The sequence below is a fragment of the Monodelphis domestica genome, chromosome 2 (genome assembly GCF_027887165.1).
Source record: "Monodelphis domestica isolate mMonDom1 chromosome 2, mMonDom1.pri, whole genome shotgun sequence".
NCBI classification, from domain to species: Eukaryota; Metazoa; Chordata; class Mammalia; order Didelphimorphia; family Didelphidae; genus Monodelphis; species Monodelphis domestica.
The window spans coordinates 92,918,054-92,940,432 of NC_077228.1; the positions used below are offsets into that span (position 1 = coordinate 92,918,054).

Consider the following 22,379-nt stretch of genomic DNA (forward strand, 5'->3'; position numbering starts at 1 on the left):
TAGCTGTGTGACCCTAAGCAAGTCATCTTCTTACTTAAAATTGATACTAAAAAGGTAAGGATTTTAAAAAGAAAAGAAAGGAGGAAAATAAACACTTCCACTAGGGTTGTTATCATTTCTACTTCAGCAATCATTTTCTCTTTTTTTGTCAAACTAAGATTCAGGATAGTAGCTCCCCTGATTATTTTCTCCTCCTTTTCAGGAGGAACTATAAGATCTATATTCTTCAATGAATTTTCATATTAATGGCTCCTTGTGCCATCGAGGCTTCTGTATTCTCAAAAAACTATACCACAAAATTGCAAGGTTGTTTTTTTTTTTTAAATTTCCTTTGAATAATAATATTTTTAATTAACAAATCTAATTTCTCTCCTCTAAAGTATTTTGGGATTAAAAAAAGATATGCTCCTTCTCCTTACCAAAGCCAACTTTTCTATTTCTACCCTTGATTCCATACTTTCCCATCTCCCCTAACTTTTTGACCTTTTAATCATTTCTTCTCTGTCCCCCATAAGCAAGCTTAGATTTTCCAAACCTAAAAATAATATAGTTTTTCCTATGTTCCCCATAAGTTTTTGTCCCATTCTTCTACCATTCAGAATCACTCTCAACAGTTGTTTCTATTTCTTCATTTGCTATTAGAATCTAACATCCTTGAAATCTTGCTTCTAATCCTACTATTACAATGAAATTCCTTTTTCTCAGAGATATTTATTGAGAGATCAGATGACTATTTGTTGGGTTCCAGTTTGTCTATATTCCATTCTCTATATATCTGCCGAAACAATACTCCTAAAACAAAGGTTTGGCCAAGACATTTGCTATTCAAAAATCTTTAATACTTTTTACTATTATGCCCAGGATAAAATCCAAACCACTTATATAGGCACTTAAAACTCTCCACAATATGGTTGCCATCCATCTTTGGAGATTCATCACGTATTGCTCATTTCTGCACACTCCAAATTCCAAGTATTTTAGTTAGCCAGTTATTTTTTAAACTTCACATTCTCCATCTTCATACCTCTGTGTAATTTATCCTCCATATTCAGAGCACATTCCTTCCTCAGATCTGCCTCTTGAAATGCCGATCTTCTTTCAAAGATGTTACTTCGAAGGCTAAGTCATTTCTAACTGTTTGAAGGCAGTAACTCTTCCTTCCTTTATTCTTATATTTCTATCATCAGTTCCAAGCATAGTATTTTATATATATTTGGTGTTTGATAAATGTTAGATTCATTTAATTAAATTGCAAAATTCTCTTCCTCCAGTTATTATGAACTAATAGAGGATTACTACAATTGCCTTAGACTACCTTTCCACTTCAACCTTTTATGGGAATAGTAGGAAAAAACCACAGTCAGACACTTGCAAGCACATGCTTATTTGGAAAGATGATACCATTTTCACATCATAGGTGAATAGTACTATGATAAGGCATAACCAGATGGGACATAAAGTGTCCCAACATATGCATGTTCTCCTTTCCTCCACCAGTTAAATATGTAGGATTAATTCCTTGGCTCCAAAACTCACAAAAGGACATATCAAGGAACTACAACCACTCACACACAAAGAAAGATAAAGATGGGTAGCACCTAAAACCAATCTAAGAAAGAATCTTCTATATCTATGAAACTATCTAGTTTCCTGAGCTAGAATCCACATTTGTGGCATAATCCAATGACTTTGACTTCTTCAGAACAAGATAGATCAAACTAATGATCAAAAGCATCAATCCTGGCTTTGACAATGCCCAGAATATTCTTGCCCCTAATCTATATCAAATAGAATTTAGGAACACTTGGCCCACAGTGGCCAGCCAAGTATCTTGGTATCTATGCTTTGCTATCCACCTTAAAGTTTCTTCATGGAGACAGGGTTCATGAAGAAGAAAACAACTAGCTCCCATATTCCAACTTCTCTTTGGCTCCAGACTAGGAGCAAAAATTAGGAATTGAGAAGAAGCTAATTTAGGATTGATGTCAGGAAAAACTTCCTAAGAATCAAGGTATCCACAAGAGGAGCGGGATACCTTATGAAGAACTAGGCTCTTCCTCATTGAAGGTGTTCAAGCAATAATTGGGTGACCATTTATCAAGTATATTGTAGTATATGTTATTTTGGAAATATGCATTAGATTAAATAGCCAATGATACCCCTTCCAGCTCTAAAACTCTATGAATCAGTAGTTCATTTTCTTATAGGTACATAGTCATTACATGTTGGATCCTGTAATAAGGGACTATTTTGATTGGTAATTGATAACTAAAGATCAGGCTCTTATCTTCTTCCTTCCTCCCTTCCTCCGTTATCCCCCCCCCTTTAGCCTCCCTTCTTCCTCCTTTCAGCCTCCCTTCTTCTTCCCTCCCCCTTCCTGATGATCTTCTATTAGTATCTTAAATCAACTCGGGGTGAGTTTTATAATATCTTAAATGAAATACTCTTTTTCTTCTCTATCTTAAGGGGTTTATTGGAGAAGACAGGGAAGGATAAGAAATAGAGAGAAAGATGGTTTTGGGGTTTCCCTAACACTAGGATGAGTCTTAGATTAAAGGATGGTGAAATATATTTCAATTTGGAAAATGGCTGATGGATCTGGAAGTTCAGTCACTATCGCAACAGAGCAAATAAGAGAGATCTGGACTTTGTCCTTCTTTCTTCTGTTTTCTAAGTCAAAGTCTTTCTAGGCTTCAGTTTCTAAAAGCCAAGAGCCCTCAGACCTCTTCTGTATTTCCAAGCCAAAAGGTTCAGACTTCAGTTGGTCTCCCTCCATCTGCTTCTCTTGGTCACATTCCAAATCAGAATGCTCTCGTTTGAATGACAGGTCATCAGTCTCAGCTACTCCAAGCTCCTGCTACAAACCATTCTCAATTTCTCACTTCCAAAATCCCCCATTGGAATCTTCACTCTTTGAAGGCAGAAACCATTTTTATCTATTTGCTTTTTGCCTTTCTTTGTATGTCCAGATATTAGGGTAGTGACCAGCATATAGCAAATAATTAATAAATAATTGTTCTTACTAATTGACTGACTGGACTTCTTCACTACACAAGTATTTCTAAGTTTCCTAGTCATAACTGTAATACATGGTCAGTAAGAGGGTCACACACACATACACACACAGAGAGGAAATGGAGTGAGAGAGAGAGACAGTTGAGAGAATGGAGAGTAGAAAAAGGTTGATCTTCCCCTTTCTTCCCCTTGGGGAAGGTAACCCCAGCTTTGTCTCCCTGAGGGACAGAGTATGTCTCCTTGGAGAGTGGTTCTGGGAGGTGGCGGTTAAAACTAGAAGCAAGGGCTTTAGTGAAATGGCACACACCTTCCCTTCTTGGTCTCAGCTATAGTTGAGAGATGAGATGGACCTTCTTATCTCTGGGTCCTTCAAGTGCACCAACTGTGACTTCTCTTCCCCCCAAAACCTGGAGTTACTCCTCTGCCCAGAGGAGATGATTACTCATTTGGATCTAGTTATTTGGATCCTTAGGATCCTGAGTTAACCCTCCTTTGGGGGGAGAGGTATGGTTCTCCCCAAATCTTCAGCCCCCTTCTTTAGTGTCAGGGACTAGGCAAACCTGATCTAAATAGTAACACTTTATTTGGGATCACTCGGGGAAGGGAGAGATGAAGGTATTAGGTGAGGAAAGTGAGTAGCAGGAATCCCTATTGATTGGCAGACTGACCCCCCCAAAATCTCAGGGGTCCAGGACTTGACCCCTCTTCTGGTCAACTGCTGGTTTGAGCCCTACTCCTGAGCTAATCTGATTATAGTAATGGAGTTCAGGACAAGTTGGAGAGAGAGGTGGAGAATAATCTTTGGAGAGGAGTTTCTCAGTAGACAGCTTCCTTCAAAGTCCCAGTCTACAATGTCTCAAGCTGAGTGAGAGACTTCGGGGGTTCACTAGGAAACAGTTGATATCCAGAGGGACCTCCCAGCCTCAGAGATCCTCTTCTCAGGCTCTCAGCTTGAGGAGTGAGGTGAGCTGGCAGTTTTTGAGTTCTCTCAGCTCTGTTCTCTCACTGGAATCCTGAGTTTTTTCTTCTCACCCCTCCCCCATGTGAGCTGCTCCTTGCTGCACTGGATCTGATCTGCTGTATCTGTAATTTCCCTTCCCTTCCTCCTATTTTTCTAAGCCTCCATATTAGAAATGAATATTCTAGACTATTTGTTTACTTTGACCTCTCCTCAAATTGTAATAATTTTAAATTAAGATAAATTTGAGACATCTCATGATAAATTTGAGAAAATAATCTGATGACTAATTGTATCATTATTCTAATTTTTCCTTGTATGTGGATATGTGGACCCAAACTGTATAGTATTATATTCTTTCCCAAATGTAAAAGGGAGAGACATTTTCATCCACACTAGGAGTTCTCATTGAATTCGCCCTATGTTTATGGATCATATCACCATTCTTCCTCTCACTCATGCTCAGCTTACCATTGATCACTGAACTGATGGGTTTGCTAATTCAAAACCAGACTCCAGAGAATCCCAATGCCCAACAACAAATATAAACAAGTGGGTATCACAACAGATGCCACCTACTTTCTAATGAAGACAAAGATCTCAACCACCAAATAAAGAGCAAACAACCTCTCACTGCAGCTAAGAATCAGTCCTATCCCACTACCCATAGATGCTAATGCTTTCCCTTACAGATGACCTTCATCTACTCTGTATATGTCTTGTATGTACCTACTTCTTATAATGTTTTGTCTCCCTGCTAGAATGTATATTACTTGAGTACAAGGACTGTGGTTATTTTGTTTTGTTTTATTTATCCCTGGTACTTAGCACAAAAGAAGTACTCAATGTGTGTTGATGGACTCATTGATCAACATTCATAGAATGAAAGAAAGAGTTGATTTCCCAAAGTTTCAGGAACAGCCATTCCAAGAAGACAAAGTCCTTCCAAACAGTCTTTCTTAAAGCAGGATCTCTAAAGAACCCTCAACCCAAGGGAGCAGATGGTCTTCAGGCATCATAAAACCAGTAACAATTGAGAGCCCTCTACTGGCTTTTATACACTTGCATAGTCTTGCAAGGAACTACTGACAGGTAAAATCTTACAGGTGGCTCCATTTCAGAGCCATTTACTCAGCAGACAAGTGAACAGACATGTTGCAAATCTCCACTGTAATTCTATTTACCATACTGCCTACAAGGCAAATCAGAGGATCAGAGATGATACAAGCTCCCATTTAAAACACAGAAGAGTTAATTCCTGAAGCATCAGTTATGTGCTTATTATATATACATAGTAATTTTAATCCTTACTCCTGTAATGTTGTTTCCCCTAATATTATATTTATGTGGAATTGACGAAGAATTCTATACAAGGTAGGTTTGTAATATGCATGTGTCTTTTTTTTAAAACATGTGTTATTTATTTGTTTATTTTTTTAAAAAACCCTTACCTTCCATCTTAGAATCAATACTGTGTATTGGTTCCAAGACAGAAGAGTGGTAAGGGCTAGGCAATGGGGGTCAAGTGACTTGCCCAGGGTCACACAGCTAGGAAATGTCTGAGGTCAGATTTGAACCTAGGACCTCCCATCTCTAGGACTGGCTCTCAAATCACTGAGCCACCCAGCTGTCCCCTGTTATTTGTTTAAATGCTTTATTTCTACAGCTATAGTGTAAATTCTTTAAGAGAATAAACTGTTTTTATTAATCTTGCAATAGTTCATTTAGTATCTAAAATAGTGCCTTAAATATAATGAATGCTCAAAATTTGTTCATGAATTTTTTAAAATTTATTTACTTATTTTCAAAGAGGTTCCTAAATTCTGACCAGTGCCATATTTTAATAGTTCTGAATTGCAGTCTTTGAACTGTTGGTCCTGATATGGCCAGTCTGACAGAATCACCATATATCTTCAGAATATGTACTATTCAGCAACTGTAGACCCCACTTCTCTCCTGGAGAGAGAGATCTATTTAACTGTTCTGTTTTCCCTGCCAGGACCAAGATCAGTCATTACAATTAGTGCATTGCAACTACACTTACTGATCTCACTTTTTGTTGGTAACTTCCTCTGAAAGACAGCATGGCAAATAAGCTCTCAACACAACTGCATGTTTATGAAAGCTTCTTCCTACTACATTTGGCAGTTGGCTACTTTTGATTGTTTCAAATGGATTATTTTCCCAGTTTCTTACAGAGGACCATATGTCTTGTATTTTTGTATAACAATAAATTCCCTTTAAAAAAATTCTTTTTTCTTTCTCTCTCTTTGCAGGCCTGGGAGGACTAGAAGTGCTTCAACCAATCTCTAAAGGTATGTCCTAAATTGCAGATTGGCTAAGTATTAGTTAATCACCAGTCCCTTTCATGCATTTGACTTTCATAAAGCACCCTTATGTACCATACAATTAGAGGGAATAACGCAAGAGGGAAGCAGAAAAAAGTTAAATGTTTCCCTTCCTCGTTGAAGCCTTCAGGGATCATTGCAGTTTCTGATGATCTCCCAATCCCCATTCATTTAGCACTTATATGTACCTTTCATTTAGCCCTTATAAGTGACAATGACATTGGGCATCTTGACTATTTTATCACATAGCTTCCTCCTACCCTCATAGATCCTTAACAGCAAGAAATCTATCTTACACCTCTACATCCTCTAATATTTCAAAGAATCACAGAATTTGAGATTTTGGAAGGAACTTCAGTCATCTTCTAGTCCAAATCATACATGAGAAGATTCCCTTCTACAATATAAAGAATAAATGATCTTCTAGCCTCTGCCTGAAGATCTCCAAGTGCCCTTTTATGGCATATTCCTGTCATTCTTTAGTTTAGGAATTCCCTAAAAAAAAGGAAATCAAGGTTAGTCTAGCATGAACTTTTCTTGAGGAAGTGATGCTCATTCTTTATAACATTTGTATCCCTTTCTTGGTTCAGATGTTTCAGCAAATATCTCTTTAATGATCCATTCTAGAATTTTCCCAGGCCCCAAAAATCAAGTTCAGTGGCCTATAGTTGAATCTATACTATTTCTTTTTTGGATAATCTTTACACTTGAGGTTCTCCATTCTTGTGGCACATCTCCTATTTTCCATGATCTTCCAGATATCAGTGACAGTGGGTCAACTCATGTCTACCATTTTTTTCACTGGTGACACTTCACACACACACACACACACACACACACACACACACACCTATATGCCTATAAAATATTTATTTTACTCACAAAATTTATGACAACATCACTGAGAATATAATTAAAAATAAAACCAAAAATCTGAAAAATATTAATGTGGAATTATAAAAATTGCAGACACAGTTCTGGAAATAAAATCACCCTTCTTTTTTATATGCACCAAATGCCCATGTAAATAATCTTGGAATGCTAGAAATATAGTTCGACTATATATATGTCCTTATTAAAATTAATATTTTATTACAAATTCACATTAAATATATCTGAGTTCCTTAAAAAACGATGTTTTTGTTTTTCTTAGATTAATTCTAAAAATAATTTGTTGTTCAATGGAGGTAAGAGTCCTACTTTATTTTGTAAAAGAATTGACTGCCTTATGAGTTAGTAATTGCTCTGTCACTGGGCGAATGTTAAGAAGGAGCCTGATGATCTACTAACCCTTAAGTGAGTTTGTGGCAGAACTTTCCTTCTCAAATGGCAGATTGGAATCAGTGTCCTCTATGGTCCCTTTCAATTTCAAATTTTTATATTTCTAGAAAAATGTCTTGGAGGTAGGTAGGTTCTTATAACTCCATTTTCTACTTTAATTATCCTCCACTAACTTCAAGAAATGACCTTTTTAGTAATAGTATTTTTGTATTTTCAAAACTAACTCAAAATGTTTAACCATCCAAAAAATCCTTATTTGTGTTCAATTATTGTTTTGTTTCTTAAGAAAAATGAGCACAAGAGTGTGCTGGCTGTGTAATAAAGGCAGAAAAAAATCCAATGGGATCTCTTCAAAGTAAGTGAAACTTAAATTCTATGATCATTATAAAAACAAATTTACAATGGTTGATATATATTTATTTATGCAGCTATCACTTTAATTAGAAATTGTTCATCTAAAATAAAAAGCAATTGGTTATAAGTCAAATAAAAGGAAATATAACACTTTGGAAGAGTCTATCAATATATCTATCTGCTCATATTCAACTTTTATTACACAATGTTCTCAAATGGCAGAACAGTGCTTTTGTCATTCCTTAATTTATCATAAGAAAATAGATTTGAGAAGAGATAAAGTAAAGAGTATTGTGAGAGTGTAAATTGTTCCTTAATATTCACAAATCCTTTTTTTTTATTTAAGTCAGTACATGGTGGACTGTCATTTAAATTATATAATGGGTAAGCCTTCTTTTTGTAAGGAGTCTCTTTTTTAATTCTAATTCTAAACTAATTTTAAATATATATTGAGAGAAAAGTATCTACTTGTATGATTTGAGAGACACTGAAAGGCCCTAAATGTTCCCTCTCCCAAGACAGTCTGTGCTTGCTTGAGGCTTCTATGAATCTCACTATGAAAGAGTCATTATTTTGACTTAAAGTGTTGTGCCTTGCCTGGAAAGGGTGAGCTATTTTTAAGAAACACTAAACCATTATTCAGCCATAAACATAGATAGCCATATTAGATTAAATAGTCTTAGAGATCATCATCAACTTTTCAGATATTATGAACAAAAAAGAAAAAATAGAACTTGGCTACAGGATGCTAAAATTCCTCTGAGTCTATGCCCCAAGGAGGTTCCTGAAGGCATGAGGTCCAGAATTATAGCAGAAAGAATTCTGAATGCAGAATGCAGAGAAAGAACTTGGATATGAATCCCATTGTTGATATTTTCTAGCTGCATAGCCAAAGATTGGTCATTATACATTCACCCTCAGTTTCCTCAACTGTAAAATAGGGACAGAGCCCTGTATCTACCTCGCCAAGCTGTTGTGAGGAATAAATGAGATGGCATAAATATAAAATACTAGGAAATGTCAATGATTATTATTTCTAGTGAGGAATATGTCTAGAATCCAGAAAGAACTCTCTATTCTTCCACTTCTCTTATCCCCCTTGACAGCTTAGTTTCCTTATGAACATCCTTCTCCTTCCGGACTCATGCTTTCTCATAATTACTAAGGGTGCAAAGTACTCTCACCTCAGTACGTTTAATAATCTTTAATGAATTCTAAGCTAGATGGCCAGAAGGTAGTATAATTGTATTCTGGAATCAGGATGATCTGAATTCAAATTCTGCCTCCAATCCTTAGTTTGAAGTGTGATTCTGGACAAATAACAAAATCTCAGTTTCATTTTCTTAACTATAAAATGAGGACAATAATAACACCTACCTCTTAAATTTGTAAGAATAAAATAAGATAGTACTTTAAAGCCCTATACAGACTTTAAAGTGCTATATGAATATGAACCATTATTCTTATTAGGCACTATATGTAATAGCTTTTTGTGTAACCATCAGACTCCCTGCCTTTCTCCATACAAGGTTAGTAAACTGCAGACCTTAAAGTGTTATATAAATACAAATTATTATTCTTATTAATCACTATTATTTGTGATGGTCTTTTGAGTAACTATCATGCTCCCTGCTTTTTTTCATACGGGGTTAATAAATTAATAAAGCATTCCCACAGACATATTTTATCTAGATTTCAGAAAAAAAAATTTTAAAGTGTCTCTTTTCATGAATATGGTTAAAATGGAGGAATTAGGAATAAATAAAAATATAATTAAGTGGACATGGAATTGGTAGAATAGAAAGGAAAGAAATAAACATTTACTAAGTTCCCACTATATCAGGTTGTGTTCTTTACAAATATATTCTAGAAGGTGGTGCTGTTATTATCCCTATTTTAGAATTTAGTATATCGAGGCAGAGATTAAATAATTTGCCCAAGGTCAAACAAATAGTAAATATATGATTTTTAACTTGGGTCTTTTGACTATAGCCTCAGCACTCTATTCACTGCACCCTCTAATAGAAAAAAAAAAAGATAGGGATAATAATGCCACTTACATGAGGATTAATTGTGGCAATATATATGTAAAGTGCTATATAAATTAGACTATAAACTTCTTGAGGGCAGGAATTATCTTTTCCCTCTTTTTCTTTCCCCAAATCTTAGCAGGGTGCCTGACACATAATAAGTTCTTAATATATACTTATTGTTTGATTTTAAATGTTGTTATTATTATAAGGTTAATTTGTATTGGAGGATATGACCAGAGGGAATGGTGAACGTAAGGTAGAGTGTCTGGAGTAGTTCCTATGAAGATCATTTTGAAGTATGACACTTTAGGGACAGTTTCTGGGCTCTTACCAGGCAGCATCAAACTAGAGAACAACTGGTGGAAAATCCTCAATAGACTTCAGCACTTTGGTCCTGACTGCCAAGTCCACCTGGAAACATAGTCTTTCTCTGCATAAACATACCTATCTTCTAGGCACAAGAGTTTCTCTCATCAGAGCTGTCAAGGGGAATAATTTGACCTAAATTAACAGACAGATTTAAATCTGGTCCAAGTGATAGATAGGAATGGGATGGGTAAGTGAAATCCATACTGTCCTTGCACTTTCCTATCTCCAATGGATGGTGAGAGTTATTTTGGGTTACTGTATTTCAGGTTCTAATAAGAAAAGAAGAATGAGTCAGACACCATTTCATGGAAATGTTTTGAAACCAATCTAAACAGCAGTACTCTGTTAAGCCTCCCTAATGATGCAAACAGATAATCTGAACCTGGCAGGGTCCATCTGAATTTTTAGAAAGAGACAGACATTTGACCTTTTCAGGAGTCATTTTTTTTGTCTCCATATCATACCTTAATGTTTATCCTTTGAAAATTTTCCTCCTAGATATCAAATATCATCCATTGCTGGTGGCTGTTCCCGGTACTCTTACATACTAAATTAACTAGGATAGGGGTGATCCACTGGACACCCTGTTCCTGTCTAGAAATTATTTTTTTCATGTCTACGCCTGATTTCAACAGCACAGTTAAAGGCAACTGATTTGAAAATAGATAAATTGGCAATTGTTCAACTATAATAATACATAAATATATCAAATGATATACTAAATATGTATGACATGCAAATAATCCAATATACAAATTGATAATTGTCATCATTATTAGAGCTGATAGAAGCATAACCTAAGTCCTGCTAGGGTCTCTTTGACCCTGGGCAAGATACTCAAACCTCTCAATAACTCTAGGTAACTCTATAAGTTCCAAAGGAGCTATGGATAGCTCTGCATGCGTACATGGGATTTTAGAACTACAAGAGAATTAAGAGGTCATATGACCCAATTCTTCTGTTTTAAAGGTGAAGGAAATGAAACCCAGAAAATCAAACAGCTTGCTCAAAGTCACACAGGTAATTGGTTGCAGAACTACAACTAGACCATCATGTGCTTCCTATTTATTGTTTCTGATCACGCTAGCTTCACAATCCTTCTTTAAAGAAATTGTTAAATAAATAAATGTATACACTGTAGTGCAATTTAAAAAAATAGCCATTTCCTCCAGTGTATCTTGGCCAAAGTCATCACAACAAAGATGTCAAGTCTCATAAAGGAATTCTAATGGGTTCTTTGTCTTTCTTCCTTAGCTGGCTGAGAACTCATCCCCTCCATAGTATATAAGGGAAAGAAAATTGAGGGGGGAAATATAAATGCGATATTATATATATATATATATATATATATAAATAAGTTATCAACATATTAGTTTTTTTTTTCATTTCAGAAGCATTTGCTTACATAAAATGGATATCCTAGTTACATATAATATGAATACATTTTATAATGAAGATTACCTAAAGATTTTTCTAGTAATTATAAAAAACATAACTGTTAGCTACTACAATTATTATTAGGCAATACTCTTAAATGATTTACAGTGAATAAAAGTGAATTTCTTTATAAATATTTTAAGACTGTATGTCTCTTTTTAAGATTGCATGTTCTTACCCAGTGTCCCAGCAAAGTTTCATGCAATGTGAAATATTTCTAAATATCGCCACTATTTCCTCTGGTTTAATTATAAGAATTCAGTCATGGACCTAAGGAAAAATGATAAAGGATCTGCCTTCAAGGCTCCTAGTCTATATATTCTATAATCTTTCCCCACTAGATGGCACTACCCACATCCCTTGGGGCATCCAATATTTTACTTCTTTATCACAATCTTGACACCTAAGTGCCCTCAATCAGAATGGAAAAGATCTGACATCAGTTATTTACACCATAATTTAGTTTCAAACCTACTCCAAAGGAGAATTTTGGTCCTGGATATTTCCAGTTTTCTTCATCTCAAGGATAGTAGTGTTGAATGAATGGCTTTGTCTCCTATTTAACAACTCATTATTATTATTATTATTATTATTATTAAACTTTATATAGTGCTTTAAGGCTTGCAAAGTACTTTTCAGGTACCTCCTTTTATTCTCCCAATATCCCTAGATTCGATTATTATTCCAATTTTACAGTTGAGAAAACTTGGGTAGTCTGAGGTTGTGATTTCCTCTGGGTCACACAGATACTATCTAAGACAAGATATGAAATCAGGTCTTCTTGACTCCAGTTCTAGTATGTCCTCCCCTGCACTACCTATCATCAAATAGCTAAGTGATATATTTGAGAAGGCAAGTAGGACTTCCTATAAACATCAAATTCAGGAATCTAAAATAGTTCCCCTGTCTTCTCTCTACTATGCTACCTGACTTCTCTGAGGAAGAGCACAGACTAGATGACCACCAAGATTCCATCCAGCTCGGACATCCTGCAAGGCTATTGATCATCCTGAAAGTGAACTTATTTTAGTAATGATTGGCAGGTGTGAGAGGAAGGAGAAAGTCGTAGGAAATGGTTTCCCAGAGATTCCTCTGATTCCTTGGAGAAAAAAGATGATTGATTAAATGACCTACAAGTCTGTTCCAACATGGAACGTGGTCATCTAATAGCAAAAAGAAATTGAGGGCACATTGATGCTGACAATGGCAACTCTGCCTTACAAATGAATATTGCCAATAAGACAAATGTTCTGTTAACAATGAAACTATAAAGTAATCTTGGATAGGAAATTTTGAAAGGATACATTGTAATGGTCCTTCTTTACTCACTAGCTGTGTAACCCTGAGAAAGTTATTTAACTTCTGCCTGCCTCTTCTTTCTCAAATGGAAAATGAGGATCATTATAATGGGAAATAGGTAGTTGCCCCCCCCCCAGAGTGTTGAACCTTGGATCACAACAACCCTAGGGGGCACATCATTTGACATCTCTCTTCCTCAGTTTCCTCATCTGTAATAATGGGGGATGAGAATAATAGCATCTGTCCCCCAGGGTTGTTGTGAGGATAAAATGAAATATTTTTAAAGTGTTTCGCAAATCTTAAAGTACTATATAAATAACTACTACTACTACTACTACCATTGTTCGTGGAAAATACACATTAAAATAATAAAAATAATGACAGTCTACTTTTATTATTGTTTTAATGAAATAACATGAAGTAAAGCCATGTGTCATTTGAATGGGGATTAAAATTAATCCAAGATTACAAAACCCTGAGAAATCAGAAGATCTGTTTCTTTGCCATTTATGATATTGGGCAAATCATTTTGTTTCCACAACCGTAAAAGAGAGAGCATAATACTTGCAATACATATTTTACAGAGTTTACCTGAAGATCATTTGGAATGATGTGTGTAAAATCCTTTGTACTTTTAAAGCACTGGGTAAATGTGAATATGATTGAGGCAACCAAGTGGTACAAGTGGACAGAGCACTTTCCTGTAGTCAGAAAAAGCTGCATTCTAATTTTACCTCTGACACTTTCTAGCAGTATAACACTAAAAAAGTCACTGAACCTCTCAGAGCCTCAGTTTCTCCTTCTGTAAAATTAGCAGCTAAATGACACACTGGACCTGAAGTCAGGAAGACTTGAGTTGAAATTTGGTTTCAAACTCTTAGTAGATATGTGACTCTGGGCAAGTCACTTAACCTCTGTTTGCCTTGATTTTCCCAACTATAAAATGGGGATTTTAACAGAACTTACCCTCCAAGGTGTTTGTAAGGATAAATATAAAGTACTTTGTACAATAACTGGATGTAGTAAGGCACTCTGTCAATACTTATTCCTTTCCTTACAGGGTGGTTTTGAGGATCAAATTAGATAGTTTATATAAACAAACTTCGAAACCTTAAAGTTCTATATAAATTCTACCTATCAAAATTGTTACATTCCATCACATTCTTATAATACAATAGTTTATAGTGGCCTTAGATCTTAGTAATCAATACATTTATGATGTACAGAGCACCAAATGAACTAAAAAGTAAAGGGAGTCTCTGAAGAATGTGTTCCTGTCCAAAGGATAGTGAAGAATTCCACCTTATTTCATTTGATACACATTTCCAAGCTTGTCTGTTTCATTTTTATTCAGAAAGCCTTACAAAGTCAGCTAGAGTATTCAACTGCCTTGTTTCTTTCCAAAGCCTTACTCTAGAAGAAGTGCTCCAGTGGGCCGAGTCTTTTGAAAAATTGATGGCAACAAAATGTAAGTATTTTATAGTGGCTCTGTGATAGTTGCCTACTAGCTTCATCTTTAACAAGAATACATATACATTTATATAATAATATGTAATGCGATATAAATTAACCACCAACCTTGCTGTTAAAATGGATATGTATATTTTATACATGTGTTCATAATATATATATAAATAAAAATATATATATATATATGCACACACTCTACATTTTTAGCAGGAGGAGGTAGGTGTTTAATTTAGCTCTCTTTTCCCATGGCATCCCAGATGACAACTTACAAGTGTTAAAAAAGGAAAAAAAAATGTGCAAAAAACAGTTTGCCGTGTCAACCACTACTATTTCCTCTGGTGTTAATTATAACATTAGTCACCAAGAATATTTAGGATTCACATGAGTATATGTGCAAATTCCCTGGAAGAATATGCATAAATAGTACCATTTACTACAAAGCATTACCATCCCTTTCTAAATTTAGAATGAGTCACACACTAAAAAGATTGTAGCAATTTGCTATTGTCAAGTTATCTATGAAGAAAATGGTCCTTTTTGTGATTTAGCCCTGGCTGCATAAAGAAATCCCCACCCTCCTAAATATGTATCTATAGTTCTAACTGCCTTTGATAGCAATCTAATATCTTATAAATGGTGGTGTAGGAGAAAGCAATAATGAGAGAGCTAAAGACAAAATCAAAGCAGGAAATGAGAAACAAAGATGACATTTGGGCCATCTATGCTCTTGGTCCCTGAGGTCAAGGAAGAGGATGGAGAGTAAAGGAAGCTGCTAAGACAAAACCAAGGATCAAAAGACAAGAAACTCTGATGACTCGAATGAGGATTAAAAAGTTGTTATGGGTAGTAAAGAAGAAATATAAGTAGCATGGAATATATTAGAGTTGACCAGAAACAATCAGCTACCTACACAAGTGTTGAAACCAAACCTTATATGCATAAAGCTTTAGTCTTACTCCAATGACTTACTGCCACGTGGAAGCAATTCCTGTCCCGCAGCCAGGATTTCTCATAGAATAAGCCAAGGGCACAAAATTTCTAGCAGATTCTACCATCCTTCAAAGACCAGGAGTTTGGTCCCAAGACATTCTTTCGGCAGTTCAGGCTAGAGAATAAAAGACTGTCATCCACCATAGCCTTCCATTTGGTTTGCTAGATTTTGAGGCCATGATAAACAAAACTCAATTTACTAATTACTGCTAACTTTACAATAAATATTCCTGTGAGGTAGGCAAAGCAGATTGGAGTAGTGAAAAGTCTACTAAACTTGGAATGAGAAAGGAATTGGAATTCTCCCTCAGATGTTGATTGGTTACATTTGTGAAAGGTCACTTATCTTTTCTCAGCCTGGGTTTTCCCACCTTTATATAAGGATAATAATAGCATCTACTTCACAGTCTGGTTGTGAATGAAAGAGTATGTGTAAAGCAGTTTGTAAAACTAAAAACTATGTGATATATATATATATATATTTTTTTTTTACTTTTAAACATTATTTTATTTGGTCATTTTCAAACATTATTCATTGGAAACAAATATCATTTTCTTTTCCTCCCTCCCCCTCCCACCATCCCTCCCATTGCTGACGCGCTATTCCACTGGGTATCATGTGTGTCCTTGATCCGAACCCATTTCCATGTTGTTGGTATTTGTATCAGGGTGTTCATTTAGAGTCTCTCCTCAATCATATCCCCTCACCCCCTATTGTCAAGCAGTTGCCTTTTCTCAGTGTTTTTACTCTCACAGTTTGTCCTCTGCTTGTGGATAGTGTTTTTTCTCCTAGATCCCAGCAGATTGTTCAGGGACATTACACTGCCACTAATGGAGAACTATGTCATATATTAATGTGAGCTATGTCCATTTCATATATGAGAAAAGTAAAAATCAGAAGATGAAGTGATATAATATAAAATCATAGAGCTATGTAACTGAAAGAACATGGAATAGAACTGAATTCTATTAGAACTTTTTCTATTACATCATGATGCTTCCTTTCAAATTAAGAATCAGTTCTGGGGGGGGGGATGAAATGGCTCAATGTCTCTGGGGGAAAAATCAAGAAATTTGCTATGAGTAAGAAATGAAAGAGTTATAAGCACTGAGAGCATCAGTGTCTGCCTCTGATTCATTGTGGTTTTCATTCAAGGGTAAAACTTAAAATGTTCAGGGAGTACCGTGCTTCCTCTGTAATCACAGGAAACTAAGAAAGAGGGTTCTGGCTTGGACTAGGAATAGAATATGCACAGGGGGAGCCAAATGATACAAGAAAACAGTTAAAACACTGATAATCACATTAAGCAGAGTCAAGCTATATTTAACAAATAATGTGTATGCCTATAGATTTCTTCCATGTATTTTAATATCTGAGCACAACTTCATATCAACCAAGAGATTTCTAACTTGTTTTTGTGTCATGGACCAGTTTGGTAGTCTGCATTCTCATGACTGTATCAGAAAAAAATAATATATAGAACAAAATACATAGGCTGACCATGGTAACTAATTATGCTGAATTACAATTATCAAAATATTTTTTTAAAAAACAGGTTAAGAACCCCTAGATAGAGAGTGGGTGCTGGAGTTATGAAGATCTAAGTTTAAGCCTGAGTTCTGGCCCATAACCACTGGATAATGTGCACCAAATTATTTAACCTCTCAGTGTCCAAAGCTAATCTCTAAAGTATACTACAGATTGGGGGGGGGGGCAGCTGGGCAGCTAAGTGGATTGAGAGGCAGACCTAGAGATGAGAGGTCCTAGGTTCAATTCTGGTATCAAACACTTCCCAACTATGTGACCCTGGGCAAATCACTTAGCCCCCATTGTCTAGCCCTTACCAGTCTTCTGCCTTGGAACCAATACACAATATTGATTCCAAGATGGAAGGTAAGGTTTAAAAAAAAACAGATGGAAGCAGTTTCTTTACTGGTAGTTCTCAAACTTAAATAAATATGGTGCCAGTAAACCACATATAAGGATCCCAGTGGGTGTATAGTGATTGAGAAAACCACATATTATTAGCAGCATCTATATCATACTGTATTTTTATAAGTTTTGTTCAGTATTTCTCAATGATATTTTGGTCTGGTTCAGAGTACTTGAGCATGTTGCCATGTATTTGACACCTCTTTTATATACCAATAAAGCCACAGGTCTGGACAAAATGGCAATACAAATATACAAACACATGCACTTATTTATTAAATGCCTACTGTGTTCTAGGCTCTTTGCAAGAGGCCTGGGCACACAAAGACAAAAATAAAATAATTACCTTCCTCCAGTAACTTAATGTGCATCTGAGAGTTTTTCTCCATTTTCATAATTTAGTACTTTAAATAGCTAAGGATTATCTAGGATGTTTGAAAGAAAAAAAAAATGGGAGTCTTATAAGCTCACTGTAGGCAGGGATTTTTTTTTAATTTTGTATTCTAAATCTCTATGCTAGCACCTTAACCATGTAGTTACTGCATAATAAAATTTTGTTTAATTCAATTAGAAAATATATTCTTTTAGGGCACTGTCACCAATGAAAGTTTCTGCTATTGAAGAATTACCAGGTGCTTCTGCCTAACTACCAAAGACATGAGTTTATATTTTAGCACTGAAGCAATATAAAGCTACTGGAGTTATTCTGATTAAAAAATGAGATAGTTAGAACTCTGTTTTGGAAATTAAAACAATTTAAGTTAACAAAATACAAATTGTGATGCTGGGGTTTCTAAATAATGGCATACCTTAGCCAACGTCATTAAAAAACATTATGACCACACCCAATACTAGGTCCTAGGAATCTTGCTGTACTGTCTTTGGACTCCTCACCTAGTTGGTTTCTTGCTTTACCCTTCCCATCCTGCCAACTCTATCCTCCATCACAGGGGTTCTGATTCTCTTCCACTCAGTTTTGAGCTTGATGGTAACATTGTGTAGCCCAACCAGGTTTTCATGGAACTAACTAATGATATTCTGCCTGTAGGACAAAAGGCAGGTTCCTAGAACTGGTAGATCAAGAAACCACAGAGGGTAAATAAACTTGATCCTGGATGGAAAAGAAACTGGTCTAGGAGGTGAAAAACTACTTTTGGACAGAATCATCATAGGACATTAAATTTAATATCCTAGGTTGAGATGGGGCAGGTAGGTGGCACAGTGGAGAGAGCACCAGACCTAGAGTCTGGAAGACATGGGTACATATCCAGCCTCAAATACTTACGTACCAACTGTGTGACCCCTGGGCAAGATTTTGTATCCAGCAGGAGAAAGGCAGGTCAAAATAAATTTGAGGAGCAAGATGAATGGGGTCTAAAACGGGTTCTTCAAATATGCCCAAAGAAATAAGCTCTCATGGGCATACATGCAACCCCTTGATGACTAAAGAGCAGTGATCATACTAAGTAATGAAGAGGGAACATTTAACATGCTGAATCAGATCTTCACCTTAGCCTTTACCTAGAATAATTCTGGGGAGGTCCTCACTCTCAAATTTTACCCCAAATTGGTCAGATTGGAAATAAAAGCTCCAATAGTGATCTAATCTGAATGTTCTAAACCAAATTGGGTAAGCAAATATAGAATCACAGCATCCCTGGTTTTCTTTAAAGAACAGTTCAGATGCCACATGCCACTGGAGACATTTCCTAGACTTCCTTAGTTCTTTGCACTATCTCCCACAAAATTACAAGGCAGGAAGGTGGGACAATGGAATTAGAATCAGGAAGATCTGAGTTCAATTCTTGCCTCTGACTTTTACTATTTGACATTGGGCAAGAGCCTTAATATTTTTCAGTCTCAATATCCTTATCTACAAAATGGGGTTAATAATATCAGATCCTTGACAGGGTGATCAAATTTTTGTGGAAATCAAACAAAATATCACACATAAATCATTGAAACAACCTCTAAAAGCCAGCTAATATTAGCTGTTATTATTCATCTGCACATATTTTATACATTTTCCTCTCAGTATTGTGCAAGCTCCTTGAAGGTAAGGACTGGAGAATTTCTTCATTTTTCTGTTTTGTAACGGGGATCTAGTGAATGCTGAGATCACTTGAGATCTCAGCCACCACATGGAAGATGCTAGGGAAGATGCTTTCAGAAAAGAGGTGGTGATAAACGAAGGAAGAACTTTGATGAGACAGATTGTGGAGCATGTGTAGACATTCTGTAATTGGTTCTGGTCAACGAATCATGTGTTGAAGACAAGACTCTTTGGCTGAGGAAAATTAAAAGAAAAGCCTGTCAGATTCTATCTCTACCTCATTGACTCCTAGGAGATCTCAGATTCCTACTCTCAAAGCATCCACTGAAGAGAGTGACATTTCTGTTCTTGGGAGGTTCGGAAGTCAGGAGAATGAGCTTTAGAAGTCCAAAAGTCAGAGCCAGGTATAATACACTGCCCCTTATGTTCTGAGTTACCTTGAGGGGTTTATGGGTTTTCTCTATTCTACCACTATCAGCCTGAGCTCCCACAAGTTGGTTCCCCCTGAGCCTTACTATTAAAGGACTGACTCCATGTTCACCCAATTTTTCTGGTTCCAAAGATGCTATTTTCTATGTCTTGAACCAAGCTGATCTATTTATTTATAGCCAGATTACCACCTGAAGCCTGATATATCACTGTATACTTGGGATCTTCATTAGTTTATGTCTTCTGGTTTATCTTGACAACTCAGATCTTAATCTCCCCTTTACATTATACCTTATTCAATTTAATTTGACAGGCAATTATAAAGTGTCAACTCTATCTTCAGCACTGTACTAAATAAAGATACAAAGATAAAAATGAAACACTCTCTGCCCTCAAAAAGCTTACATTTGATTGGAAAAACAACATTTCACAGAAAAATAAATATAATAAGTGTACAAAAATAAAAACAAAGTTGTCATGGGTTTGGCTTTTTTTATTGTTTTGGAGTTGGGGGAAAGAACTGCCAATAATGAAAGGGGTGTTCTACTATGGCTCCTGCTCCTGCTTTTGGCTCCGCATGGGTGTGACTGAACCCAAGACTTAAAGCTTATAAGGAATGTAAAATGTATTTTGGGTGCTTCACATAAAGGGCCCTACATGAATAGTAAGTAGAAATTTATTTTTATTTATAATTTATAATTCAATTTATAATTCAATTTATAATTTATATTTATAATTCAAATAATTTATATTTCATTTATTTATAATTTATAATTCATTTATATTTATTTATAATTCAAAACTATGAATCTAAAACATTCATGAGTTTTAGAATTTTGATTCAGACTTTTCATTCAAAAATTATTTGGTATTTTTCAGTTATATTCCTTAATGTTAATCCATGAAAAACATTGCTTTTAGATGGTCCAGGAATCTATGCAACATACTTAAAAATGGAGCACAGCGATGAGAACATGAAATTCTGGATGGCATGTGAAACATACAAAAAAAGTGCATCACGATTTAGCAGGGCATCTAAGGCCAAGAAACTTTACAGGACTTATATTCAACCGCAGGCTCCTAGAGAGGTAAACATCTTACTTAGTAATAATAACTGTTTTCAATTGACCTCAAGAATATATATTTGCATCTCTAAGAGGAAAAATGGTGGGTATGAAAAGAAAGATTTTTCTCAAATGACTGATCCTTTTCTTCTGACATTTTCAAAAAGATACATTTGTAAATCCTGCAGAAATAAATTCAACCTATGCCAAATAATAAGATATTTGATTACTTTAATTCCCTAAGATACCACTTACATATAATATTAAAAGTGAGAAAAGTATCTCAAAATCAAGAGACCTGGATTCTAATTTTATCATTAGTGGGCTATATGCATTTGATTTAAGAAAAGAATAATTTTTTAAACTTCCCATCAATTAGAACTATCCTGAAGTGGAAATGGACTACCTGGGTAAACAGTAGCTTGTTTTTGGAATGTCTAGTTATAGTGTAGAGAGGATTATTTCCAGGTAGGATTTGATCTATAAAGGCCCCCTGAGGTCTCTTCCAACTCTGAAGTTCCATTATTCTATGGCATAAGGTTTCTGTCTGTTTCTCCATCTAAAAAATGGAAAGATAAATAACGTGTCCTAATTCACTGGTGGGATTCCTATGAAACTGAAATAACATCATAGATGTGAAAATACTTTTGAAAAGTATGTTGCTCTTTATATAATAGGAGGTCAAATAATATTGTATCATTCTAATCCTGGAGCCCCTCAAAATGATTACATCAACTGTAATTTAGTGTGATGACTTTGCTGTGAAGTATGAGGCTAATTAAGCTGGGATTACATTATATTTTAAATTTACACAAAAAAATACTAATTAGTTACTTAATTTATTCAGAGCTCTCTGCTAGATGTAGTTAGTGATACAAAATGTAAATAAGACATAAGCAATGAATGTCCTTATAAAAGCTACAATTTAGTGGATGGATGCAACGCCTACGAAAATATTTGTAATGGAAAATAATATGTGACAGATGTGTTAGAGAGATGAGAACAAATTGATAACATAGCATAGTTTTGTGAAGAGAAGGGATGTGACTAGAATTATGCATGAGGAGTATGCATAACTTGGCAGGAATGTGAAAGGTGGATTGGATGGGGAAGAAATGGAGTTAGAAAGCCCTATTAAATAGACTATTAGAGTAGTCCAAGTAGGTGGCAGTGAAGGCCTGCATAAAGACCAGTAGGAAGAGGACTGAGAGATATTGTGTCATGACAACCCAAAGAGTGTTCAACACATAATGCTGGTCAAATTGACTGAGAAATAAAAAAAAAAAACAACATCAGCAATAGCAAAGAGAGCATTGAAGAAATAACTAGAGAGATTAAAAGCAAAC

At 35.5% G+C, this 22,379-nt stretch overlaps 1 protein-coding gene across 4 annotated transcripts in view; it reads left to right on the plus strand.

Moving 5' to 3' along the window:
- The window catches only part of RGS13 (regulator of G protein signaling 13), a 72,277-nt gene that overhangs the window by 45,260 nt on the left and 4,638 nt on the right, over positions 1-22,379 (plus strand). For 3 of the 4 annotated variants that reach the window (XM_056815661.1, XM_007480983.3, XM_007480984.3), the window contains exons 4-7: positions 6,250-6,288; positions 7,889-7,957; positions 14,501-14,562; positions 20,891-21,057. In XM_056815661.1, the coding sequence (XP_056671639.1) occupies positions 7,893-7,957; positions 14,501-14,562; positions 20,891-21,057 (294 nt within the window). In that variant the 5' untranslated portion in view covers positions 6,250-6,288; positions 7,889-7,892. Of the gene's footprint in view, positions 1-6,249; positions 6,289-7,474; positions 7,509-7,888; positions 7,958-14,500; positions 14,563-20,890; positions 21,058-22,379 lie in introns of all 4 variants that reach the window. The other variant, XM_056815663.1, reaches the window with a different exon arrangement.